The sequence below is a fragment of the Oreochromis aureus genome, linkage group 13, assembly GCF_013358895.1.
Source record: "Oreochromis aureus strain Israel breed Guangdong linkage group 13, ZZ_aureus, whole genome shotgun sequence".
NCBI classification, from domain to species: Eukaryota; Metazoa; Chordata; class Actinopteri; order Cichliformes; family Cichlidae; genus Oreochromis; species Oreochromis aureus.
Window position 1 is genome coordinate 15,856,193 of NC_052954.1, and position 15,436 is coordinate 15,871,628.

At 40.3% G+C, this 15,436-nt stretch overlaps 2 protein-coding genes across 3 annotated transcripts; one reads left to right on the plus strand and one right to left on the minus strand.

Moving 5' to 3' along the window:
- Nucleotides 1-311: 311 nt before the first annotated feature.
- eloal (elongin A, like) lies at nucleotides 312-6,604 on the minus strand. Of its 2 annotated transcripts, none has more exons than XM_031742962.2 (11): nucleotides 6,306-6,604; nucleotides 5,299-5,355; nucleotides 5,091-5,203; nucleotides 4,205-5,009; nucleotides 4,027-4,123; nucleotides 3,784-3,951; nucleotides 3,600-3,697; nucleotides 1,758-1,938; nucleotides 1,410-1,524; nucleotides 745-848; nucleotides 312-572 (listed from the first exon to the last, which is right to left on the minus strand). In XM_031742962.2, the coding sequence occupies exons 1-11, from the start codon at nucleotides 6,381-6,383 to the stop codon at nucleotides 511-513; spliced, it is 1,878 nt and encodes a 625-aa protein (XP_031598822.1). In that variant the 5' UTR covers nucleotides 6,384-6,604; the 3' UTR covers nucleotides 312-510. The 2 variants fall into 2 exon arrangements, with proteins under 2 accessions (XP_031598822.1, XP_031598820.1); XM_031742960.2 differs by having other exon boundaries at nucleotides 4,027-4,126; nucleotides 6,306-6,603.
- An 821-nt stretch (nucleotides 6,605-7,425) lies between these two features.
- On the plus strand, nucleotides 7,426-11,650 carry klhl31 (kelch-like family member 31). Its single transcript, XM_031742983.2, has 3 exons — nucleotides 7,426-7,507; nucleotides 8,805-10,010; nucleotides 10,092-11,650. Exons 2-3 carry the CDS (start codon nucleotides 8,836-8,838, stop codon nucleotides 10,822-10,824), a joined length of 1,908 nt encoding a protein of 635 aa, XP_031598843.1. The 5' UTR covers nucleotides 7,426-7,507; nucleotides 8,805-8,835; the 3' UTR covers nucleotides 10,825-11,650.
- Nucleotides 11,651-15,436: the final 3,786 nt, after the last annotated feature.

Here is a 15,436-nt window from a genome sequence, read left to right on the forward strand (position 1 = left end):
AAATTAGAACAGAGTCCAGCTTTAGCTCTTTGGAGCAAAATATTATAAATCAAGGATATCTCAAGACTTTACACAGTACCGCACATAAAGTTGACACGTTTGCTACATTTGGATTCAGTTTTTAATTTATAGTCCTGCAAGAGCTGAGAGATATGATATCAGTAATGTCAAAATGCAGATATAATATGACTAGGAACACTCCAATTTCAAAAGAGAAAGATATTTTACAATATATCCTCTAGAGGGCACCAAATGCCATTAAATGGATGACCTTGTTCCCCTTAAAGAACAGAGACAAAATCAAAGCCAAGTAAATTTGCTGACTTCATGGCCCATTTAATAGTGAAGACAACTTGCAGAAAAGAAACATGGCACTGCCTGATCGCAGTACATATAGACAAGCAACACAGAATAATCTTAAGTGAACACAGGCTTATTACTGCCCAGAGTTAATCATTGATCGAGTTCATGTTGTGCAGATCCGCACCGTAAATAGCATCGTATAAACACTTATCTACGTCCGAGCTGTTTCTTAAATGCCTTCAAAGACTTCGCCATCATTGGAGCCACTCCTATGAGAACAAAGAAAAGTATAAATCATCAGGTAAAATTATGTCAGGATTACTGTGCACATGGCACATATATTCATTTAACCTCCAGCCTGATCAGTGAAAAATATGCATAAAAGAAACAACTGAAGCAATCAATCTGGGAGGCTTGGAAAGCCATAAACTACCAGCTCACTTGTTTTTTTGCGAGCGTCCTGTGTACCGCTTCCCCCTGAACTGGTGCTGCTGGGCCTGCTGGGCTCATAAGTCTGCTTCGATCGATTGTCCTGAACTTTGACACTGAACAGAGGAAATAAACAGAACTATTTAAAAGGATAAAAAAAACAATGCAGATGAAACTACAAAATTAGTGGTCATCTACCTCCAAACATCGGTGTTACACACTGCCGGTGAGCACAACATCCCATGTTGCAACAACTGACAACAAAGCACCCAAGGCTCTCTACAACTGGAATAAAACCAGTTTATCCAGCACATTGCTCCAATTCCTGTGTTTGGCTAAGCTCACCCAAAAAGCATTTCGCCCACCGTTATCGCATGAATCTCTGATGGGTTATGACCCCGCTAAGCCGCTGTTGTTTAGTGATCACGTGTGGTTAAGGGCTATTATGTGGAAAAGTAATAGATCGAGACAGGTGTCCACACTTTGCCAAAGATAAACAGATGCATATAAATCCCCCAGAAAAGCTCTTATATGGGCTTTTTGTTAGTGTGCTTAATATTGAGACTACTAATATAAATGTCATGAATATATAAACATTAGAAAAATATGCTATAATGTGATTTAAAGAAAACCTGGTCAGAAAATGTATCATCTGTATGTAGGAGGCTGAAACCCACCTGCTCCTGGGCTGATGAGGCTGCTGAACAGCAGTTCCATGAATTTCCTGCTGAATTCGCACATCTCTCGGTGGCTTGGCAACAGTGTGAATAAATGCCATCTTCACCTGCCGACCTAAAAGATGCAAAAAAAAAAAAAAAAAAAAAAAGTCTAATGAAAGCCAGTATACAAAACAAACATCACTAGAGACTACTTTTCTTCTACTTTTTACAAATTTCAGTTTTAATTCATCCAGAATTTCTGGATGAATATCAATCAAAATGTCTTGCATCGACAATATGGCCGCGTTATTTCTGAATTATCACTAGTAGAAATGACCCGGGTTACATTCAGTGTAGAGCAGTCACCTTTGGGTTTCTGAGATTGTGCTGAGACAATAGTTTTTGTCAGTCTTTTCAGTTTCCTTTCTCTCTCTTCAGAAAGCCGGATGTACATCTCTTTCCATGATTCATACTCTTGAAGTTTGGAGTCTTTGAAGTCTCTCTGACAATGTTTGCCCCATAAATGGTCTGTCACGCCGACATAGATCTGCAAAATTAATGAATGGGGAAAAAAATAAATTACACAAAGAAAACCTTTCTATATACATCTATATATATATTTATATCTATATATCTATATATATTTTTTAATTGTGTTTTCTTTCTTTTAAAAAAAAAAAAAAAAAACCTTAAGAAATTTGTAGTGCATAATATTACATCAGAATAGTTAATCGATAATGGGCATTAATTTTGTAAATAACTTGACATAAATACCTTGACCTTATTAAATTATAGTATACCACAGTATATTTCTAATTAGGCAGCTCATTCTCTCTCGACAATACTTTAAAGATATGAAGAATTTTGGGGTCAATTTGAAAGAACGGCAGATGTGAAATGTAAAAGGGTCAAAGGTCAAATGTGACCAGTACTTTCTATGTCTTGACAAAACACACACATTTTTGTCAAGACATAGAAACACACATTTGTCACAATCACTGTCTCCAGGTCAAAAGGTTTTTTTGTCAATGTTTTTTGTCCAGGCCTTGAAGACCTTGTGGCCAAACCAAATTTTAATGGATTGTTAACATGACCCCAAATCTATACCCCTACAAAGTTTTATTAGAATTCACTCAGAATATTTCAAGCTATTGTGTTTACAGTATAACACAAACACACTATGAAAAATATAACCTCCTTGGAGGAGATAACAACCTGTACATACTTGGTAACCAAACAAAAAAAATAAATAAAGCATAATGAGGTCAGAAGGCTGGGTTATTCAACTAAACATTGTTCTGCATGACATGTGCAGTCTGGAAGTTTGAATGTGGCTCGATTATCGATGCCAAGTGTGGGAGCCCTCTCACAAAGATGCACTTTCGATTGGCACGCAAACAGCACGCAAGTTTTGACTTCTCTGTTGACTGAAGGTGTACACCTTATTAGCCAAAGCCCAGAGAAGACACATAGGCAGTATAAAAAAAAAAACATGTTGAATCTTGCCTATATGAAAAACATCATTTGTTGTACTGGCAGCCAAGGAGGACGACTGAAAAAACTTTGACTAGAGGATCCAAAGAAAACTGATTTGGAAGAATTTGTGTGACTGTCCTTTCAGTATAAAATATAAACAGATTCCCCAATTTTACATCCCCAGCTCAGTGGTATTCTGCTTTTCTCCAATTTTACGTTATTGTAGGGTCAGTTTCTCTAAACAAACATAAGATGTAAAAATGAACTTTAAGAAATTGTGCACTTCTCACCTTTTGATACCAGATAGACTGAAAAGTATTTAATAAATTAATAACCAACCAGAAAGTATAATGAAAATCAAAGTTCCTCACAGCTCTACCTTAAGTAGACCATTGTAGTGCAGTTAAAAATGCCAACCTTTTAAATCTAGATTTATATTTGTGTACTTATCATTAGATCATTATCATAAAAATTATATCGACAAATATTCAGGTTATTTGGTAGATCACCTGACTGTTGCTTTTTTGGGGGGAAGCTCTTAATACTGATTTCTAATCCATATCACAAACAGTAATGATTAGGTGGTTAAGGAAAAGCAGATACACATGGCTTTTAACCCAGATTTGCAGGTACAAACTGGGGGGAGTAAACCCACTGCTGGTCAGGTAGACCTATTAAAGTGGCCACAAGGTTTTGTTCTGCACTGAACATGTTGGCGTGTCACTTTCTTACTGGGTTACATTCTTCGATGCGTAGCAGCTGCTCTGGGGTACACTTCTCCAACACAGGCTCGAGGATTTCAAACGGGACCCCGCCGGTTTCATAAAGCACTGAGAAGAGATGCCTGCAGTTAATTATAAAATCAGACATAAACCAACAGAGACTTGGAAAAAATGTCTTCCTGGGCTCCACTCACAGTTAATGTTGTTCTGCAGGGTGCGGATACACTGCTGGTACAAGCTCAGCATGGCTGGGAGAAAGACGGTCTTGGCACCAGAGTACACCTGCATCTTCCTGTTAAGACGCTGGCCGGTGAAGACTGGCGACTCCTCAGAGACGTCCGAGAAATCGGGCTCCTTCTCGACTTTAAAACCAAAGCAGAGGTGTCAAGAGCCAAACAATAAAGCTGAAAATACACCTGCATTTACTGAACATGTACCTTTCCTTTCATAGTAGTCAAAGCTGGAGGGCTTGTCACATACAGGTAAAGCAGCAGGTAAAGGAATGTTCATCAGGTGCATTACAGGCTCCAGAAACTTCTATAAATATGTGGGATTATTAATCAGCATCAGCAAGACTGTCTTTTCTCTGTAAGCAAAGATCCTTGATAAATATACCTGTTTCGGGGCCAACTCCATATTTTTCATTACAGGATCTTTTATTTGTTGCTCACTGGGGACCATCTTGGGTTTTTTGGGCAGCTTCCTCACTCCAGATCGCTCCTTTCTCTTGTAAAGAGTCACATCATAGTTCAAGTAGGACTCAAAAGACATAGAGGGCTGCTCTGGATCACTGTTAGTCTCATTCGTTTTCGCCTTCTTGTGTTTTGAATGTTCCCTTTCAGACTCCACTGATGTGGTATGCTTTCTTTTTCTCTTTTGGGCGTCCGAGCTTCTCAACATTCCTGACATTCTGTCATCCTCCTTGCCTCCCCTCGGCTCTTTCGAAACCTCTGATTTTGTGTTCAACTCCCTGTCTGACCCGAATCTCCCACTCTCAGAGTCTTTACATTTCTCTCTGGAATCAGATCTGGATTTTTCTTGGCTTTCCTTCAAGTTTTTGTTTCCGAGCAGACTATCGCAGTCTCTAGGTTTTCGGTCGCTCCGATCAATTTTCTTCTTCTTGTCCATTTTGTCCTTCTGTGTTAACATGTCATGCCGAGAGACGTACTGGTTTTCTTGACTTTTCTCACAGTCTGTTTTTCTTTTCCGTCCCTCACATTGTCCTTTCTGTGAATCCATTTTCCTTTTCCCCAGTTTAAAATTGGCGTCATCTGAAGAATCACAATTCTTACTGTGATGAGATGTCAGATCATTACTGTTCGCATCTTCCATTTCCAAACTTCCATTATTTGGACTGCTTTGATCATCTAGTTTGTCTTTCACAGAAGGGACTTTCTCTGAGAGCCTATCTTCTCCACGGCTGCGTACAAGGAAAATTCAAGATTAAGCTGTTAAACACATAAAATTAAGAAGAAATATTTTATTGCTAAATGCACTTTACCTTATGGATTCCTTGGAGAGCAGCTTTTTCCAACCTTTTACTAGAGACTTTGCTAATTCTCCAGCCTGTTCATGTCTGCGTAAGGAGTTTACAGTTTTGCCAATTCCAGTCTCCTAATTGATGATCAGACCATTATCAGGGGAATAAAAATGAAAAACAACCACAATGTACATCAACAAAAAAAACAGTCTGTGAAAAAGAGACTCACGGCAAGAACATCTAAAGTGATATCCAGATCCTTGAGTTTCTGCAAGATTTTTAGAACCTGGAAAGAGTGACAAGCATATTATCCCCACTGCCTGCAGCCATGCTATGGTGCATTTCATAATGTTCAAGCATTTTTGTCAACATTAAGGTGATTCGATTGATTGTGTTCGGTTAAAAAGTACCTAGAATGGGATCTCTGTCAAAGAAAAACTGACTTGCCAAATATGGCAGTCCTGGTTTTGGATTGCCACAGTTGCTGACTGTGCATTTTAGAGCAGAACCTATGTATGGGGACCTTACACACCCACTTAGACTGCTCCTTTTACCCTGAACTATAAATGGATATAGCCGTGGCTGGCTGATGGAAGGTGGTAGTAGTAGTAGTAGTAGTAGTAGCAGCAGCAGCAGCAGCTTATGTCTTTAAAGCCAAATTGGTGATTTACAGATTTTGAGTGTAAATTCCTCAACTGAAAATTGATCCACGGGATACAAAGATGATACGTGTAGGCTTATACGGCACAGGCATAGGTGGTTAAAGTTGCCTGCAGTGCACTGATGATGGACAGCAGCCATAAGCTGAACAACTGCAGGAGCTGCCATTTTTAGCAGCAGCCAAGCGCCTCCAGTTTAAATAGCTTGACCCCACCACCCCCCACGCACACACACACACTCTACAAATCAAAGGATTTTCAGCGATGTGTGAAAGCGGCAGGGAAACACTGCTAGCTCAGCTTCTGTTCACACATATACATATAATAATACAAAATATATAGATACAAAAATCTAATTGAGCTTCATAATTTTCATTAAGGGAACACAGTCATTTTTTTTTAAATAGCGCCCGCTGTGGCAGCAGGTGTTGTGAGCCAATGACTGGACAAAGCCATGACTAAAGCAGGTAGGATTTGTTCAGCCGGTAACGAAACAGCGGTGAAATAATACTTCAAAACTTTCCAGTTTCTTGGGATTATAAAACGTTTTAAACGATTTAAATCAAATGATAACTACCGTAGCAGGCTCTGCTTTGTCTGAGAGCTGAAGTTTGAGCCTCATGATTTTCTTCACCACATCAGAGCTGCTGGCCATCACGGTGACTCACGTGAAGCCGTCTACACACAGCGGGCAGCGCGCGTCCGTTGATGACACTATTATAGTAATGGGCGGAACCAGTGACAAACGATATAATGGTATGTGAGGTGTGGGTTTTAAAATGATGCCACTAATGCGATAAATGGATATATCACCCTTCAAATCGGCAAACAGCAATAAACCATGCTGGTGAGATTTTGTTTTTAAAGTGAAGCTTCTGTATCTACAAGCAGGTTCTGTATCTAGGAGCAGGTTAATTTTGAAAAATAATTTATTTGATTCGATACAATTCAAGTCCGTTTTTTTTCATATAATGCCAAATCACAACAGTCCCCTCAAGTCACTTTATACTGTAAGGTTAAGACCTGACAATAGAGAGAAAGTCCCCACAATCATATGCTGATGTTTTAATGGGTATTTAATAATAATAATAATAAAAATAAAAAAATATGTCACCTTTATGCTTTCTCAAGCTGCAGAATTCACCTTTATTCAACATCTCCTCAGACTTCTGCTGTCTCTGTCTCTAGCTGCAGCTTTTTAGCATGCAGATCATTAAATGTGCTGCACTGGGACACTAATTGCTGTAAATATTACAACATCATTTTAATGTAATCTGGCTGTATTTTAGGAATACATGCATATTCTGTAAAACAAAAAAATATTACAATAAAAAAAGCTGTAAAACAAATGACAGTGTGGTCACTGGGAATTTTGCAATTACATTTTTAACGTTGCTTAAATGTTGCACGTGTCTCTCTATAATTAAACCTTTATTTGGCAGCGACATCATGTCTGCAAATGAATATTTCCTTTCAATAGTTTTATTGTAAAAGTGCACAAAGTTGTTTGCACTAATCACGTGACACATGGCATCCCACTGAGGATACACAGACACCCCTGCATCATGTTGACATCAGATGATTACAGGCTATTGTGGGACACTTTCACGTTGAGGGTCTTCTGCCACTTGTATTGCACAATACTTGATTGGAACCCACTCCCCTGGAGGAGGAGTTTACTGCATATCCCTTTCCACGGGGGTGACGGCTGGTCTCTCTCCTGCTCCAGTAACTGGAGGTGCAAGCTCCCTCTTCACCGGCCTCAACTTCATTTTTTAGGTAAGTTTCTAAAGCTTGATTGTTTGGCATTATAACAAAGCAGGAGGCAGTCAGAGGAAGATCATGCATCAGTATTTGTCAGCTTTTACCCAACAGAAAATCTGCTTTCTCACTCCAAATGTTGTGCTTCAAAATATACAAATTGTCTGATGAGTAGAACTTAGTCATCTCATTTTAAAAACATAGGCATCGGAAAAAGAACTATCTGTGTCTGCTAGGGCTGTGGTAAATAATGCTAAAATGACTTTTCTGACAGTGTTTTGTCTTGTATACGGTCGTCATTGTAGACTTTAAGACAAACTTGAAACAATTTATGAAAGAAAAGTGTCAAAAAAGAAAAGAACAAGCAAACAGTCAGAGGACATGAGGCCTGCTGTTCATGTCTCAAAGTCTATAAAAGGAACGTCATGGGTGAGCCGTCCAGTGTTGCTATTCCTGGACATGCTGCTGATAAATTGTGACAGATGCAAAGAGGGAGCATGCTGATGCACTTAAACACTCCTGCCTCACCTGGTAGCACACGTTTTCTAAGCTGCCAAAAGAAAGCTGACCAGTTCCAAAACAAAACCAACATTAAAGGTGGGGACATCTTACATAACTGACAAGAAAATGATTAATATAGATTAGAAATATAATAACATGGAGTAAAATGTAAATACAAAACAGAGTGCAATAATTTGCTCATTGATGATACTATGAGGACAACACATTACATTTTAAAACTGTAAAAACTTTATTGTTCAATGAAAAATATAAGCTAATTTTCAGTGTTCACACAGGGTCTGGTGAGCTCAGTGCAGTTCTTTTTATTATTATCTTGTTAAAATAAGCAAGGTTCTTACCAAAAGACGGTTTGCCTGGATGGCAGTACATGTTGTCCTAAAAGCCTGAATATGTGGTTTTCAGTTAAAATGTGCCATATGCACATCCTGCACCCTCATGTCCTCACAGATGCTGACTTTCATACCCCACACTGTGACAGTAAGCTAGATTTTCCTGTTTCTTCTTTAGCCCTGGGGACTGGCACCTTTGAGTTCCAAACTGAATTTTAAACAGTTTTTCTGCTTTGCTTTATTAACTTGGGTAGCTGTGTCTTTTGCTGCCCCTGTCCCCACTGCTTAAAATGAGTTGCTTTCATCAATAAGATAACCCAGAACAATTCATTTCTGTCACAAGTTGCATTTGTCACACTTTATCTGCAGCTGATGGCTTTATCTAGTTCACTCATAAAACATTTTTTTATCCATTCAAGTTGAAATAGACTAAAAAGCTAACATGTATGTGCTCAATTTTTCAGAAGGTCCGGGCTGTGTTCTGCTGCTAAAACCATGGCACCCAAAAAGAACAAGGCAACCAAAAAGAGCAAGGGAGACATAAATGATATGGCCTTGATGGTTGAGAACAGCCCCATCAACAAGATTAACGGGCTGAACACTCTGCTTGAAGGCGGAAATGGCTTTAGCTGCATTTCGACTGAAGTCACTGATTCGGTGTATGCCCCGAACCTCCTTGAAGGTCTGAGCAGCATGAGAAACGAAAGCTTCCTCTGTGATCTAACAGTCGCCACCAAATCAAAGTCATTTGATGTGCACAAGGTTGTCATGGCCTCTTGCAGTGAGTACATTAGAAACATCTTGAAGAAGGACTCGACCCTCCAGAAGATAGACCTGAACGACCTCTCACCGGTTGGCCTTGCTACTGCAATTACGTACGCATACTCAGGAAAGCTCACTCTGTCGCTCTACAGCATTGGCAGCACTATTGCTGCAGCCATGCTGCTGCAGATTGGCACCTTAGTGAAGATGTGCAGTGACTTCCTCATGCAGGAGCTCAGTGTGGAGAATTGCATGTACGTAGCCAATATCGCCGATGCCTACGACCTCAAAGAAACCAAGGAAGCGACTCAGAAGTTCATGAGGGAGAACTTCATTGAGTTTTCTGAGATGGAGCAGTTCCTGAAGCTAACCTATGAGCAGATCAGCGAATTTCTGTCAGATGATTCCCTGCAGCTACCTTCTGAAGTTACAGCCTTCCAGATTGCCATGAAATGGCTGGACTTTGATGAGAAGAGGTTAAAGTATGCGGCAGATCTGCTAACTCACATCAGGTTTGGCACTATCACTCCCCAAGACCTGGTGAATCACGTCCAAGGTGTGCCAAGAATGATGCAGGACCCCGAGTGCCACCGCCTCCTCGTCGATGCTATGAATTACCATCTGCTTCCGTACCAACAGAACATCCTCCAGTCACGCAGAACAAAAGTACGTGGTGGTCTCAAGGTGATTCTCACAGTTGGCGGACGCCCTGCCTTGACAGAGAAATCTCTCAGCAAAGACGTTCTCTACAGAGATTCAGATAACGTGTGGAATAAGCTGACGGAGATGCCAGCAAAGAGCTTCAATCAGTGTGTTGCAGTCCTGGACGGATTCCTGTATGTTGCGGGGGGTGAGGACCAGAATGATGCAAGAAACCAGGCAAAACATGCCGTGAGCAACTTCTGCAGGTAAGAACTAAGACACGTAAGCCCACCATCTGTCATTTTAGTTGGTGTGTAGCATAAAATAATCCCTTTTGCATTCCTTAGGTATGACCCCCGGTTCAATGCTTGGATTCACTTGAGCAACATGATCCAGAGGCGCACCCACTTCAGCCTCAACACATTCAACGGCCTCTTGTTTGCCATCGGAGGGCGAAATGCTGATGGCGTGCAGGCCTCTGTGGAGTGCTATGTGCCTTCCTCCAACCAGTGGCAGATGAAAGCACCCATGGAGGTCCCCCGCTGTTGCCACGCCAGCTCCGTGATCGATGGAAAAATACTCATATCTGGAGGTTACATCAATAACGCCTACTCCAGGTCTGTGTGCTCTTACGACCCCTCCACCGACACCTGGCAGGATAAGAGCAGTCTGAGCACGCCTCGAGGCTGGCACTGCGCCGCCACTGTGGGAGACCGCGCCTATGTCATCGGCGGAAGCCAACTAGGAGGCCGCGGGGAGAGGGTGGACGTCCTTGCTGTCGAATCTTACAACCCTCATAGCGGGCAGTGGAGCTACTGCGCACCTCTTCACACGGGGGTGAGCACAGCAGGGATTTCCATTTTGAATAACAAGATCTATCTCCTTGGTGGCTGGAACGAGGGCGAGAAGAAGTACAAGAAATGCATTCAGGTTTACAACCCTGACCTCAATGAATGGACTGAGGATGATGAGCTGCCAGAAGCCACAGTCGGAATTTCATGCTGTGTCGTCACCATACCAACACGGAAAACACGAGAGTCCAGAGCCAGTTCGGTTTCATCTGCGCCTGTCAGTATATAAAGAATTAGATCATAACAACCTTGTACTGTACATGTCCGGAGGTTTCCAACTTGTCTGCTGCATAAGCTCCTGAAAATGGTCCTTAGCTTTCATGTTATATTTGGCATCAGTAAAGCCAGGTAGTGGTTATGAAACAGATACATTAATGTAGTAAATTATTAATTTATCTTCTTTATTTTTCCTTTCTTTTTTTGACAAATCTAACTCTGGGGCCAATTCAGCCAGGATAATTTTGTTAGCCTTTTTTTTTCTACAGCAAATGGAGTGCTATTTAAAACTCAGATATAAGATATAAAATTTCAAGACTCCTGTTAAAATTCACTTGCAGCATAACTATCTTTTTAGCCCAGTGCCATGGAAACAATGTATGGTCTGACAGTCTTGTTTATGGTGATTATAGCTACTGTGATTCTCAGATACTTGAAAAGAAGAAGAAGCTGGAATAAGTGTTGGCGTCCCCTACCAGGAGTAGGCGCTCGTGTCTGGTGTTTAAACGCACCACGGAGCGAGACTGCAGATTCTCTGCTTGTGTGCCACGTGCAGCATTCTGCAGCCTCGCTCTGTATTGTGTGATCACCATAAACACTATTGCAGCAAAGAAAACAGGTTGGGGTTAGGAACGTGTTGGAACAATGAGGGCTGAATGAGTTTAGATGTGAGGGTGAGACACTGTTTTTGTAAAAAGGACAAAAAAAAGGAACAAGTTAACTCGGGAATGATGTTCAGAGCCTGAGCTTTGCTGGAAATCGTTATTTATGGATTCCCTGACTGCTCACGTGTTTCCATTTTTTTCTTTGTTTTAATTAAAGAGAATAAGGATAAGCTAGTCTGAGCTGTGGTCATTTATTAAAAAACATTTTTTATTGCTTCTCTTGAAAGGCATACTTTGCATAAATCAACAAATCAGCATGTGTTGTGTTTACAAATTTATATGTGCTTTTACAGCTTTCTGTGCTTTGTAACTGGGCTGAAAAGTCCAATGACCTTTCAATACAACTCATAAAGTTTGAATTTATGAGTCAGAAACTGGTGGGCACCAGCTGCAAGCATTACAGCAAAACTTGGCTAACATGTGCATTAAAAGTGGCATTAATACAATAGCACAAAGAGCTCAAATGGAAGCAAAAGCAGAACGTGTTTAAACAGAGCATAACTTGATAAGATAAGAGATCATAAATCACAGTCAAAAGCTGATGAAGAGAACTGATTTCATAACTTGGATATTTCACTGTTAAGTCTGTAAAGTCACACTGGCCTTTATGACAAGCCCTTGAGGCACATTAGGCATATGACATGCTCATCTACGTTACCTGTAGCACAATGTCTGATTTCCAGACTAGCTGTGAGTTTGCTCATATATCTGAGCTGTTGACTCCATATGTCCCCTCGAGGTCACTGAGGCCTGCTAGTCCCAAAAAACTCAAATGAAAAACAGCTGCGATTGAGCTTTTTCAGCTATGGCCCCCAAACTTTGGGGGGCTATAGGATTGGCCCCCTTGTTGCCTGTTTTTAAAATACGTCTTAAAGCTCATTTTCACTCTTTGGCTTTTACTGAGAATGAGAGAGGTGTTTTCTTACCTTGTACTTATTAATCTTTTTATTGTTTTATTGTGTTGTTTTGGTGCTTTGTACACTACTTTGTCAAAGTCCGTTGTTTTTAAAAAAGAAATGCTTCATAAATAACATTGGATTGGATTGTTTGACGGTACAAACCTTAAATTGAATGATTATCAGCGGGATTTAGTAGTGCGTGGTTTTCACAGTGTCGCTGGTAAACAGGCTGGAGTAGCAAAGCGGCATTCCTGTCTTCTAAAATATGAAAGAGATATGCACCTTTTGTTTCTGATCTTAATTCAGTCTTTATAGGCCCCATGATGTTTGCAATGTCTTTGACACATCATTTTGAATCTCTGCACATACACAGAAAACAATATACAGTGAAAGTCTCCATGACCATTGATTGCATGAATCATTCTCCAGCAGAGTTTAGTGTAACTAAAGTGGTTTAGTGGTTTTTGGAAACTTATCTATAATATATTTGTCCTCATCTTTAATGTCCTAAAATGTCTGCCTGAGGACGACAGCAATTCAAACAGAAAGTCTGAATGGTTGTTTTTAATATTGCCTTGTGCTTTTTGGGGGGGCAGTGGGAGCTCTCCACCCTCTCCTAACCGCTCTAAACCCCATACAGTGGCAGCACATGCTTTGGCTTAATAATCTAATCTTTATAATCTAGCTGCAGTACTTCACAATCCTCCAGCCTTTGCCATACCTTTTTGCTTTCCAGACACTCAAAGAAAGAAACAAGTAATTAATATAACAAAAGAGACAAAGCAATTATTATATAAATATGTAACCATACACGTGGAGAATGTGTCAAGCGTTTTGTAAATTACATAAACATGAAGCTTATTTAAGTGAGAGTGTGAAAAGGGATTTTTTTCTGTACCTACAAGCAAAAATCACAGCTAGTTTGGAAGTTGGTGCTACAGGCAACCTACATGAGTATATCATATGTTTAGCATGGCCTGTCATAAAGGCAAACGTGACTTTACAGCCTGAACAATGAAATATATGAGTTATGATCATGTTTTGACTGTGATTTATGATCTCTTATCTGATCATGTTCTGCTCCGTTTACACATTTTTTGCTACCACGTGAGACATTTGTGCTATTGCATTAACACCACTTGTAATGTACATGTTAGCCAGGTTTTGCTATGGTCTTCACTTACAGCTGCTGCCCGCCACTTTAGTAACTCATAAATCCTCAATTCAAAGCAAAATATTCATTTATAGTAAAATAAAAAATTTTAAAAATAAAATTGCATCCCACATGTATTTAAACAAGCTGTAAACCGAGTCTCACAAATGTATTTTACTATATATTTGTGAATAAAACTTAAGAAACTCTTAATATTTGGACAAAAACATTATATCGACAGTGACATTGCTTGTAGTCATTGTCTCTAAGTGACTGTGCAGGTTTTATCGACACAGAGGGGTGTGACCCGAGCAGTCGATTGTGTTTGGTTAAACCACATCCTTAAATCCTTATTTGGCTATGAGTGTAATCATTCATAACCCTACAAGCTATTTTGTCAACTCATGCATATACAGTCTATCCTCGCCCTCTCACAAGAGTGCTGTATCATTATTACATTTACTTTTGCAAATTTGCCTTAGTATGAATTTGCATTTAAGTGTTTTTCCTCCAGTTGGTACATCCGACACTCTACCCTAAACATGACTCGTTCGTTTTAGTGCTGTGGAAACCAAGGGTAAATAAGTTACCCTGCAAAAATAAACAAACAGGACATGGCTGCTTTTGATTTTGCTTTCTGTAGTCTTCCTCATACTACAGGGAGTGCAGAATTATTAGGCAAGTTGTATTTTTGAGGAATAATTTTATTATTGAACAACAACCATGTTCTCAATGAACCCAAAAAACTCATTAATATCAAAGCTGAATGTTTTTGGAAGTAGTTTTAGTTTGGTTTTAGTTTTAGCTATTTTAGGGGATATCTGTGTGTGCAGGTGACTATTACTGTGCATAATTATTAGGCAACTTAACAAAAAACAAATATATACCCATTTCAATTATTTATTTTACCAGTGAAACCAATATAACATCTCCACATTCACAAATGTACATTTCTGACATTCAAAAACAAAACAAAAACAAATCAGCGACCAATATAGCCACCTTTCTTTGCAAGGACACTCAAAAGCCTGCCATCCATGGATTCTGTCAGTGTTTTGATCTGTTCACCATCAACATTGCGTGCAGCAGCAACTACAGCCTCCCAGACACTGTTCAGAGAGGTGTACTGTTTTCCCTCCTTGTAAATCTCACATTTGATGATGGACCACAGGTTCTCAATGGGGTTCAGATCAGGTGAACAAGGAGGCCATGTCATTAGTTTTTCTTCTTTTATACCCTTTCTTGCCAGCCACGCTGTGGAGTACTTGGACGCGTGTGATGGAGCATTGTCCTGCATGAAAATCATGTTTTTCTTGAAAGATGCAGACTTCTTCCTGTACCACTGCTTGAAGAAGGTGTCTTCCAGAAACTGGCAGTAGGACTGGGAGTTGAGCTTGACTCCATCCTCAACCCGAAAAGGCCCCACAAGCTCATCTTTGATGATACCAGCCCAAACCAGTACTCCACCTCCACCTTGCTGGCGTCTGAGTCGGACAGGAGCTCTCTGCCCTTTACCAATCCAGCCACGGGCCCATCCATCTGGCCCATCAAGACTCACTCTCATTTCATCAGTCCATAAAACCTTAGAAAAATCAGTCTTGAGATATTTCTTGGCCCAGTCTTGACGTTTCAGCTTGTGTGTCTTGTTCAGTGGTGGTCGTCTTTCAGCCTTTCTTACCTTGGCCATGTCTCTGAGTATTGCACACCTTGTGCTTTTGGGCACTCCAGTGATGTTGCAGCTCTGAAATATGGCCAAACTGGTGGCAAGTGGCATCTTGGCAGCTGCACGCTTGACTTTTCTCAGTTCATGGGCAGTTATTTTGCGCCTTGGTTTTCCACACACGCTTCTTGCGACCCTGTTGACTATTTTGAATGAAACGCTTGATTGTTCGATGATCACGCTTCAGA